The 12321-nt window shown below is 41.4% G+C and overlaps 1 protein-coding gene and 1 pseudogene across 1 annotated transcript; one reads left to right on the forward strand and one right to left on the reverse strand.

Moving 5' to 3' along the window:
• The first annotated feature begins 6454 nt into the window (after positions 1-6454).
• Positions 6455-8120, forward strand: LOC132168795 (putative F-box protein At3g58860). Its single transcript, XM_088512644.1, has 2 exons — positions 6455-7588; positions 7707-8120. Exons 1-2 carry the CDS (start codon positions 6455-6457, stop codon positions 8019-8021), a joined length of 1449 nt encoding a protein of 482 aa, XP_088368770.1. The 3' UTR covers positions 8022-8120.
• An 892-nt stretch (positions 8121-9012) lies between these two features.
• On the reverse strand, positions 9013-10996 carry LOC132167124 (mitochondrial Rho GTPase 1 pseudogene; annotated as a pseudogene).
• Between the last annotated feature and the right edge of the window lie 1325 nt (positions 10997-12321).

Below are 12321 nucleotides of genomic sequence, written 5' to 3' on the forward strand. Positions count from 1 at the left end.
CTTTCTACCGTCAAAAAATTTTAACAGCCGTTAGGACCACTCAAAACTCCCCGTTTTACCTAATTAAAATATTAATTTTTTATTAATTTAATTTAAAAAAATTAAATCTAAAAAAAAAAAAAATTGAAGGCCCCCCCCCCCCCCCCCCCCCCCCCACCCCCCCGAACCCCTATAGGGTGGCCGTAAGCCACCCCAAACCCCCAAGGGGGTGGCTCGCGGCCACTCCAGGGGGTGGAGGGGTGGCCTGCGGGCCACCCCAAACCCCCAATAGGGTGGCCGCAAGCCACCCCATTGGTGGAAAGGGGTGGCAGCGAGCCACCCCAAACCACCCACCTGCAGTCACCCTTCAATTTTTATTTATTTATTTATTTTTTAGATTTAATTTTTTAAATTAAATTAATAACAAAATTAATATTTTAATCAGGTAAAACGAGAAGTTTTGAGTTGCCCTAACGGTTGTTAAAAAATTTTGACGGTAGGGAGTTTATTATAGTTTCGATTGACCTAGGGAAAAAATTTTCGAAAAAAAAAACACCTAAAGAGTTTTTAATGAAGGGGCGTTAACCTAAGGAGTTTATATATAATTTCCCTAAGTATAAACTTAGGTAATTTAATGTAATTCCTGCTTGATGTTTTTCATTGTTGCACTGTGAATTTATACAAGAGTTTGTGTAATTACAAAGGGAAATATAAATACAAGTTTAATGAGAATGATTTGATTTTCCTTTCTTGGTAATCACTAGCCGTGGCTTGATCTTTGCCCTATTGAGTGTATAGCCGTTGCTTGAGTTTCCATGCGAGGAGTGGTTTCTTGGTGGTCACGATCTTTCCTTGTTGAAGATGTAACCGTTGTGGTTGTTTCCTTGTAAGGGTTGCTATATTGAATGGTGAATGGTTCATTATGCCCCCGCAAGCGAGACACGTGATACACAACATTGAGCTTGGTTCTCATGAGAGAGAAAGGTAAGAAGGCTGTTGGTTATGTAAAAATGTCAGCAAGGTTATCTTTGCTAGAGATAAAGTGCACAGCTAGGGTTTTGGAAGCGACTTTGTCACAAACAAAATGGAAGTCGATTTCAATGTGTTTAATGCGAGCATGGAAAGCGGGATTGGCAGAGAGGTAGGTAGCCCCAACGTTGTCACACCAAAGGGTTGGGGGTTGGGGGAGAAAAATGCCAAGGTCACGGAGCAACAATTGGAGCGAAATGAGTTCAGTGGCGATGATGGTGAGGGTGCGATATTTAGATTCAATACTAGAGCGGGCAGCGATGCGGTGTTTGCGAGATGACCATGAAATGAGATTGGAACCAAGGAAGACATAGAAACCTCCCATGGATTTTCTATCATTAGGGCACCCACCCAGTTAGCGTCGAAGAAGGCTTGAAGGGTGCAAGACGGTGACCGATGAAGGAGTAGGCCGTAGGTAATGGTGGACTTGAGATAGCAGAGTATGCGTTTTATGGTCTGAAGGTGGAGAGAGGTGGGCTGGTGCATAAATTGGGATACTTTGTTGACCGCGAAAGAGATATCAGGACGAGTGAGGGATAGTTATTGCAAAGCGCCAACAAAGCTTCTATATGGAGAGGGGTCAATGAGTGGATCACTAGAGAGTAGGGAGAGAGTATGTGCGGTGGACATTGGTGACTTGAGAGGTTTGGCATCAGTCATGTTGTTTTTGCGAAGGAGATCGAGAATGTAGCGCTGTTGGGAGAGGATGCGTCCATCAGGTGTGAGAACGGCTTCCATGCCGAGGAAGAAGTGAAGAGAACCAAGGTCTTTGATTGTGAAGTCAGCTCGGAGTGAAGGTAGGAGGGAGGTGGTCCCTTGAGGAGTTGAACTAGTGATGAGTATATCGTCAACATAGATGAGGACGTAGATGGTGTGATGAGAAGTACAATGAATGAATAGGGAGGAATCGAAACGAGAGCCAACAAATCCAAGGTCAGGGAGACGATCACTGAGACGAGAAAACCAAGTACGGGGAGCTTATTTCAACCCATACAAGGCCTTGTGTAACTTCCAGACACGATGAGGGTATTGTGGACGGAGGAAGTCGAGGAGCTGGGCCATATAGACGTTTTCAAAAAGCCAACCATGGAGGAAAGCATTTTGGACGTCAATTTGACGAATGAGCCATCCAGATGAGATGGCGAAGGAGAGGACAAGACGAATCGTGGTGGGCTTTACCATTGGACCGTAGGTCTCCCCATAGTCAATGCCAGGCTGTTGGTGAAAACCTTTTGCAACGAGTCATGCTTTGTAGCGGTCAACTGTTCCATCAGCTTTGCGTTTGAGTCGAAAAACCCATTTGCATCCGACAATGTTGGCAGTGGTGATAGGAGGCACAAGTGTCCAGGTGCCATTGCTGAGTAAAGCATCAAATTCGGTGTTCATAGCGGCACGCCAAGCAGGATGTTGAGTAGTGGATGAGCAGGAGGTTGGTTTGATCTCATTCGAGCAAGTGGCAGGAAGGAGTGCTTTTGGGAAGGGATAACGGATGTAACCCTCTGGAAGACTTTTAGGCTTGAAAATGTTGTTCTTGGAACGAGTCTGCATGGCATGTTGTGGTTGAGATGGAAGTGAGGTGGCAATCTCTTCGTGTACAACCTACGGAAAAGAAGGAGAAACAACATTAGTAGGAGTAGGTGTTAATGAATTAGGAGGGTTGTCTCCACGAAGTCAGTAGGGGGGGATTGAACATGTGAGGGAGTGGGGGAGGATTGGGTGCACGGGGGAGTGGGGGTGTGCGGGGAATTGGGGAATTGTTGAGGAGAAGAGTGAGAAGGCGGATAGAGGATAGTGTGTTGAGAGGGTGTATGCAAGGGGGAAGATGAGGCGCGAGAGAATGGAAAAGTGGTTTCATCAAAGATGACATGCCAAGAGATGTAGAGGCGGCCGGAGGGAAGATGGAGACATTTGTAGCCACGATGGGGGGGACTGTAACCGAGGAAAATGCATTTGGTGGATCGGTAATCCAATTTGTGTTTATCGTAAAGTCGTAGGTGAGGCCAACATGCATATCCAAAGACACGTAATATGGCATAGTTTGGGCGAAGGTTAAAAAGCTTTTGAAAAGGGGAGTGGATGTGGAGGACTGGAGTAGGTAATCTGTTTATAAGATAGGAGGCTATTTGAAAGCTTCAGCCCAACAGGTGAGAGGAGTGGATGAATGAGCAAGAAGAGTAAGGCCCATTTCAATGATATGCCGATGTTTACGTTCCACGGACCCATTTTGTTCATAGGTGTGGGGGCACGTTAAGCAGTGGTGAATGGCGTGAGAAGCAAAATGATGGCGTAATTTTTGATATTCGCCTCCGCCATCACTTTGAAAGGATTTTATTTTGCGGTCAAATAAGCATTTGACATAGGCCTAAAACTTTGGAAAATTTGAAAAAACATCAGACTTGCATTGTATGGGATATAATCAAGTAAATTTGCTATAGTTGTCAACAAAGATAACATAATACAATGCACCATTATTAGATAAAATAGGGGGAGGACCCCAAACATCAGAAAAAAAATTAATTCAAGGGGAACATGAGAAGGGTGGTCAGATGGTGTAAAGGGAAGCTAGTGACTTTTGCCGCGGCGACAGGCGGAGCAAAGTTGAAGCTTCTTATTGGACATGACAGGGAGATGAAACTTGGACACTACTTGACGAAGAATTCGATCCCCAGGATGACCGAGACATGTGTGCCAATCTCGAGGAGAAGCACATTCACTAGAGAAAACGCTAGGTGGTGCAGCCGATGGAGAGGATGACCATTGATATAGTCCATTTTTACTTGGGCCTTTGTGTAGAATCTTCCTGGAGATGCGATCCTTAACAAAAAAACAAGAAGGGTGAAATTCCATGAAAGCATTATCATCCAAAGTAAATTTTTGAACAGATAATAAATTTTTGGTAATTTTTGGAACATGTAAAACATGACGTAAAATAAAATTAGGTTAAGAGAGCATAGAAGTGCCAATATTTTTTATGGCAAGTCGGGTACCATTACCCACTTGGATTTGGTCTGGGCCATCATATTCCTTCGATTGAAGGTTCAATTGATTTGGATCGGAGGTGATATGGTGAGTAGAACTAGCGTCGGGATACTAATTGAGGTCCTGAGAATAAGATGATGCAGCCGCGTATGCCATCAAACTTGGGCCAGCAGCCTGGTAGGCTTGATCAAAACGATGATAGCAATTAAGGGTTGAATGGCCCATTTTTCCATAAACTTGGCATGTGGGTCTAGAGCCCATTTGTGGGCTGGATCTTAGAGGGCCCATGGTAGTATTTGGGCTATAATTAGAAGAGTGACCTGTAGATCCTCCCTGATTTCTAGAAGCGGAGGCGTGGAGCTGATGTGCATGCCCCCATGAACAGAAGCCTTGGCCGAAGGATGGTGGAAGCTTCTGTGATTGTCAAGGCCTCTGTGGGGATTGGGGCTCCGAGCGGCTATCTTGGCTGTTGGGAACAGGGAGTCGTTTTGATGATGCTAGGCGAGTCGAGATTCATGGCAAGGAGATGCCCAAACAAAGTATCCATGGATAGAGGCTCTACACGCGTGGTTACTGAGGTCACAAAGGGGTCGTATTCTGGACCTAGACCGCCGAGCAGGTGGGCTATGAACTCGGAATCTTTGAAGGGATGGCCAGCGGTGGCAAGAGTAGTGGCAATTTGTTTTATTTTTTGGAAATAGTCGGAAACACTTAGGTTTCCCTTCTTGGCTGTGGTAAGTTGAAGATGGAGGTTCAACGTGCTTGCTTGAGACTCGGATGTGAAAGTCTGATCAAGCGTCTTTCACAATTCTTGGGCAATTTTGCAATCAAGAACTTGAGGAAGCATGTCATCAGATATGAAGGACGTGAGCATACTGAGGATCAATTAATCCTAGCGAAGCCACCATAGAGTATTTGGGTCAGTGGAGACAGTGAGAGTGCCGTTAGGAAAGGGGGAGACTTGTGGGCTTGGTGGGGTGTTGGTACCATCAATGAAGCCATAGAGGTCGTGGCCTTTGAGAAAGGGCTCCACAAGGCCACGCTAGGTCATATAGTTGCTTTTCGTGAGTTTGGAGATGGATTGGGCAAAGCTTGAGAGATTGGTTACAGGAATGGGTTGCTGGGTTTGGATGACAGTGGGTGTGGGTGGGTTGGTTTCGATGGATGAGGAAGCCATTGGGGAAATATGCAGCAAGGTGTTTGAGTAAAGGTTTCAATGAAGTAGCAAGGTGTTGTGAGCAAAGGTTTCAATGAAGGACAGGAAAAAAAAGTGGGACGACATGGGTCGCTTGTTTGAGGCTCTAATACCATATAAACTTAGGTAATTCAATGTAATTGTTGATTGATGTTTTTCATTGATGCACTGTGAATTTATACAAGAGTTTGTGTAATTACAAAGGGAAATATAAATACAAGTTTAATGAGAATGATTTGATTTTCCTTTCTTGGTAATCACTAGCCATTGCTTGATCTTTGCCTAATTGAGTGTATAGCCGTTGCTTGAGTTTCCATGCGAGGAGTGGTTTCTTGGCGGTCACGATCTTTCCTTGTTGAAGATGTAGCTGTTGTGGTTGTTTCCTTGTAAGGGCTTGCTATATTGAATAGTGATTGGTTCATTATTAAGCCTGATATTTGTTTACTCTTCTCGGCAAGAGCCTCCTTAGGTGGCCAACAGAGTAATGATGTTGTGCCGACGGTAAAGGTGGCTTGAGCTCAAGTTTTTGGCAGAAAAGTGTCAAAGAAAAATGCGTCGGTATTTGGATCCGGCTTTTATGCGGTAGAAAAATAATCATACCATTATTTTAATTTACAGTCCAGGTAAAAGCTCCCATATTTTCAAGTTAAACGACGTAGCTTTAAAAAGAATTAGCGGGAGATTGTCCTCCTCTTCCTTCTTCATGCACCCACTTTCACTTTCTTTCTGCAAATTCTTCAAAACCATTTTCATCAAAACAGCGATGAAATCACCCCAAATTAATCAAACAAATATCTTAATATTAAGACCCCACAATTTGGCCCTCAAAAGAGAAATCAATCTAAACAAGAATCACCCTCAACCAAAAGCCCAAAATCACCGATTCAAAACAAAACCCACAAAATTCCTTATTAATCGGCTATCACAACCAAAATCACGAAGAGCAACCCAACACAAATTCTCAACAGAAAATACAAATAGAACCGAAATCCAAACTCACCCAAAGCCACCGAAATCAAAATCAAACCCTCAATTCGAAAATCTCAAGAACATAACACTCAAATCATCACCAAATTTGATCCTTCATCACAGAAATCTCAAAACCCACCAACTCATCAAAACTAAATACCAATTTAAAGAAGGAGATAAGTTTTTTATCTTGCTGAAAGACCTCTCTCTCTCTCTCTCCTGGAAGGACGACAAGGTTTTCTTGGGTTGTTCTTGATTGATTAAACCTTTTTTTCTCAAATCTGACTTCTTGTTCTTGTACTCATGGAACAACCTACTAAGCAGAAATCTGTGCACGATGCTGAGGATGATGAAAGATTCAGCGACCTTCCAGACGAAATTGTTCATCGCATTCTTTCTTTCCTCCGGATGAGGGACCTTTCGAGACTAACCGTGGTGTCAAGAAGACGCCGCGAGTTATGCATATCAAACCCACATTTGGATTTGAGTAACATCGATTTGATCAATTCCGACGAATCAAGCCGATCTCGGTTCAACAGCTTTGTGGATCGGCTCATCTCTCTCCGCTGCATGCATCGGGTGAAGACGCAAACCTTTCGGCTCCGATGGTCTTTCGTCGGCGGAGACGACGAATACCGGGTGGCGACGTGGTTGCAGCATGCAGTAAACATGGGAGTTGCAAGAATTAACCTTGAACTAGTCTTTGACCTCGGTAAACCCTTTGACTTGCCACATTGTGTTCTGGGTTGTAATTCCCTAAGGCAGCTCAAGGTTGATGCCGGGGATGGATTTGTCAAATTACCCTCTCCTTATTTTGCTGCTACAAATCTGCAGTGGTTAGAATTACGCCCTGTTCGAATCGGCTGCAATGTTAACATTGGAGAATTGTTTTCATCTTTCAAGTCCCTCAAGTGTTTGTGGCTTGATAAAATAAGCGGGATAAAGAGTATGACATTCACCAGCCCGTCTGTTGAATCATTAATACTTTCAAATTATGATGATGAGCTCTGCAATATTAGCATTCTGCAGGAAAAACTCCAGGTTCTTGGTATATCATGGAGTTCAAAATCTGGTGGTAAATCATTGACAATCTCTGCTCCCAATCTCAAAAGGTTTTATTTGGGGGGATCTGCAGTGGATTATTACAATTGTATGAAGGATTTTTCTCATCTGTTCAATGTCGGAATGGATCTTTTTTCATTTCCTACTCATCAAGCTTCTAGCAAGCACATCTTTGATAAGATTCTTCACAGCATACGAAGGGCCAAATGTCTAACCATAAACGAATGTTTTGTTGAGGTTTTACTTGAGCAGGGTTGCTTGCCATTTTTATTTGATAATTTAGAGTGTTTAACAGTGAGAAGATGTTCAAGAGGTGTCCAAGTACTACCATTGTGCTCCCTTCTCAGTGGAACAATTAATCTAAAGCATCTCATCGTATCATGTTTAACTCCGGGCCTTGCTAATGTAAGCTAAAGAGCACTCACTATATATGCTTTTTTTAACACTATTTTGATAAATTGCCCATCTTTAAACTTTTTTGTTCTTTTGACAGGTGACAAACTCAATGCCTTCAAGTGAGTTTTCATTTAAGATGGGATATTGGGAATCTCAAGACCTCATGTTTACTCGGCAATTGAAAAGAGTAACTATGGTGCTTTTCGATAAAGAGGATGAAGTAGAACTAATCAAGTACTTGCTCAAGAATGCAGAGGAATTGGAAGTGATGGAAATTTTGTATACATCACCGGTGTCATCAGATTTAATTACTGAGATAAGAAAGTACAAGAAACCTTCAACAAAGTTGCATCTATGTTCAACAATATCATACAATAAACTGCGCTGTGTTCATCCTGATCATGATATTTAATTTCCCATGATGTTTAAGATATGATCAGAGAGGGTGATGGACTCCAGCAGAATATATTGGTTCTACTCTGTTTGCTATGTTGTATCATTTCAATAAGTACATGCGGTTCGACTTATTCAAGTTTACAATTTGAAACTATTTTGCCATCTTAGACTGATCACATTTGTCCTTGCATTTGGATTTTGAATCTGCCCCTCAATCGAAGTGGGATAGGAAGAACACAGAGATTGTTAGACATGAGAGGGGCTTGGTGAAGATGTCTTCTTTTTTATCTTTACTTGAAATGAACCGAATCAATAATGTCTTGGAAGTCACTTTATCCCGAACGAAATGAGAATCTATTTCAATGTGTTTGGTGCGTGCATGGAACATAGGATTAGCAGCAGTGAGATAAGTAGCCTCGAGATTATCACACCATAAAATAGGTGGTTTAGACAAGAAACACCCAATTTTTTCAGAAGTGCCTGAAGGCATTGAAGCTCAACGGTGGTGTTGGCCAAGGCTTGGTATTAGGCCTTGATGCACGGTGGCTGAGTAATTTTTTTTTTCTACCATTATAAACGACTATCAGTAACGACCAAAATTTCGTTAATAGTCTCTTATTAGTGTCAACTTTTGAGAGTCGGCGCTGGTAAGCAATTATCGGCTTCGACTTTTGGGTTGCCGCAAATATTGTTGTCGCTAATCACCATTTTTTCTTGTAGTGAGAGTGTTTGCCTCTCTTTGTATTTTTCGTGTACATGGGCTTTTCTTTTCTCTTTCAATAAATTATTATTATGCATCAAAAAATTCTTGTTATGATGTTGCATTTTATTTGTTTAATCTCTTGGCAAGAGCCTGCTTAGGTGGCGAACAAAGTAATAATGTTGTGTCGACCGTAAAGGTGTTTTATCATAGTTAGAGACTTAATCCTCGTGACTATCCTTCATTAAAGTTTGAAACATTAAACTTTGATAAAATAAAAAACTAAAAAGATATTGTCTACTGCCTTGGAGGCAAGGAAATCTCTGAGAAAAAAAACTATGGGGTACTGTGCTCTGCGGCAACTCTCCCTGCAGCTTCAGTTTTAGGAATGCTCAAATGAGGGTTTTCTGCAGCACTTACAATCCTATGGAATACATGATTGAGATTACCCAGCTTCGCGCTGATAGGTATGGGAGCCTCTATTCCCATGCGCCGACTAACCAAATCATAATTTTGTTTGGCCATGGGAAACAAGCCCAGATCATATTTACCTGCCACAATAAGGCAAGGAACCTCAAAGCCAGTATCTTTACCATGACTAGCAACTTCTTCCAGAAACTCAGTTGCGCTCTCCCATGAGAAAGCATTAGAACTGTCATGAACAAACACAGCTACGTCAAAAGCAGCCAAAGATTCTTTATCAAGCAACACTTTTCTCACTCCTTCTTTAGGTATCTCTCTCAACACAAGGGTCTTTTTTGCTCCACAAGGTTCATCTACAACGTTCACTGCATAATGATCTTCAATTGTTGAAGCATATTTATCAGAAAAACGCCTTCCAACAAAATAATTCAACAATGCAGACTTTCCAGCCTTCTTGGCCCCAAAAACAACCCACTAGAAAACATTTCTGTCAGTCTGTTGCTTGCTGCAAGCCAAATGCCTTTCTCTAGTGAGACGAAATGCAGAAGAAGGATCACCAGGATAATCAAGGCATTTCATATTCTCTATACTCAAAGCTGGGTCTACAAGTGTCATAAGCGCCCACATTGACAAAAGCCCATCAACAGACAACGCTCCATATACTTTCTGTACAGCATCCGCGTATTGCTCTGTCTCCCAAGGACTTTCTGCAGCAGTAGAAAATACATGGTCAATTGCATGAGGTCCCAGCTCCCCATCACCCGCCACACTTACAATGATTCCCCTCAGGAACTCAATGGCTTCATTTGTCAGCTCCACACTCTGATCAGGAGCTCGTTTGAATGATGATGATGGGATGAGATCCTCTGCAAGTTTGATATCATTATTGTATCCAAACTTTCTTAGAACAGTCCAAATTATCTGAGGATGCCCCTTTTGTAAGAATAGTACATGAAGATATAGGAAGCCCATCAAAGTAAGTCCACGTTTATCAACTCCTTCAGGCACTTGTTCTGCCACAATTCTCTTAATACTCACAATTTCAGAAGGTTTAAATTCAGCATCAAACACTTTGATCTGAAAACCATTCAACTCTGCATCACTGAGGGCACCATCCCCGTCATGGTCACAAAGAATAAAAATCCGCTTCAAGGCTCGACGACATCTGGGCATCAATGCTCTGTTATCAAATAGTGGACCTTTTGGATGAAGCACAGCTGATTGTGCATGATAGAAAGCTTCTGGGGTATGAATTTGTTCAAGTGCTGAACATTCCATGCTTGTTCCAATCTGCTGAAATTGACCCATTATTGGTGACATCATCTTCTCCATGCTCACCTTCTGATTCGAATCTCTCAAATCCAGCTTACAACCAACCAATACAACCGGGGCTTTCACCTCTAGTTTACAAAGTTTTGGGAGCCAGAAAATACTCAATCGGTCAAGTGTTGTAGGATCATCACACGCGTAAGTGACCACAACTGCATCAGCCCGCTTCAATTCTTCGGCAACTTTAGAATCATCCACCACACGAGACGAAGTGTCGATGATTGTGATGGGCACACAGTCGGGGGAGGAATCCTCGGGTCTAATCGTCGTTGGTGGCAACACCGGCTGCACATTTGTTGGGAAGTTCTGTCCCGTCGCCGTCATAATCAGGCTCGATTTTCCGGTGCCTCGGTCCCCAATGACCACGATTCTTATTGAAGCTTTCGCCATTGAAGACGTTGAATATTTTCTTTTCGCCATCGGAAAGAAAGTTGCAGCCTTGTGATTCTGCGGCACTTTATAATGTAAAAGAAGGGGTGAATGAAAAAGAAATCCCAAGGAATTACGAGTGTTGGAGCAGCGGCGCAGGAACAAGGTTGTTCGGCAGAGGAAGAGGCAGCGTCGATTGGCGTAGAAGAGGGAGATTTTGTCGATATGTTAAAGCTAGAAATGTTTTAGTCTTTTATAGAGGTTTAGGTTTTGGACAGCCCACCGCCTTGACCTTCACGTATGTTTTGGTCTTTCAATGAAAGGACGAAATACTCCCTTAAATCGTGGGGCCCACCTTGCTTGCACCAAATTTTCTTTTCCTTTTGGATAAAGTCCACTTAATTCCCTCAAATTACCACCTGAATTATAACCTACCCTCAAACTATCAATTAAGATAATTTACTCCCCAAACTACCAAAACAATGACAACGTACCTATCAATGCTAACAAAATGACAAAATTACCCATATAGAATTTTTAATAAGATAAAAATACCCTTAAAATTTTGAAAAAAAAAAATTAAATTTTAATATTTTTGTTTTTATTTTAGTAAGGGTAATTTTGTCATTTTGTTAAAATTTGGGATACATTGTCATTATTTTGGTAGTTTGGGAGTAAATTGTCGTATTAATTTGGAGGGTAAATTATCATTGAAGTGGTAGTTTGAGGGGATTAAGGGTGCGTTTTTTTAAAAATAATCTGCTATTTTAAACCAAATTGCGATTTAAGAATGTTTGGGATTGCAATTTTAAAAACGCAGATTTTAAAATCGCAAAAAAATATACGATTTCCATAAGCTGATTAGAAGGTGTCTATTTGAAAAAGTGCGAATTTAAAACAAAATCACGATTTCTATTAAAAAGATATTTGGCGCAATAGTTATTTTTTTTTTGGGTGGGAATAAAAAAAAAATCAAGAATATCCGCCTAAAATATATTAAAACCCTTCTTTTCTCTTCTTTTTCCTCATCCTCTCTGTCTCATTCATCATTTCTCCGCCTTGTAGTAGTGTGCGTCGCTGTTGTCCATCTCTCTGCCCCTCTATCAGGTAAGAATCTTACCTTAATATTTTTTTTTTCTCCATATAACTCCTTTGCTTTTGTAAAACTTTCAACTGTTCGGAGTTTGGTGTTGTTTTATGCGGTTTGTATGATTACTGTGCCTTTTTATATATTCATTTATGTTCTTCGGTCATTTCTGCGGAGTAAAGTTGTGATTTTTTTTTTCAAAATTTTATTTAAATTATCGTGCATGCATAGTGATCTGCAATCCATCACAAGATAGCTCGATCAGTTTGTAGGCTGTAAACAGTGCTTTATTATTTATGTTTTAGGCTAATTTTTAATACCCTTTAAGTTTTTTTTTTTTGTGATTTATCAAGTACTAATTTAAATTATTGGTGAATTATGTAACAGTTAAATTTGATAAATATTATT

This window comes from Corylus avellana, chromosome 2 (assembly GCF_965113065.1).
Source record: "Corylus avellana chromosome 2, dhCorAvel1.hap1.2, whole genome shotgun sequence".
Classification (NCBI taxonomy): domain Eukaryota; kingdom Viridiplantae; phylum Streptophyta; class Magnoliopsida; order Fagales; family Betulaceae; genus Corylus; species Corylus avellana.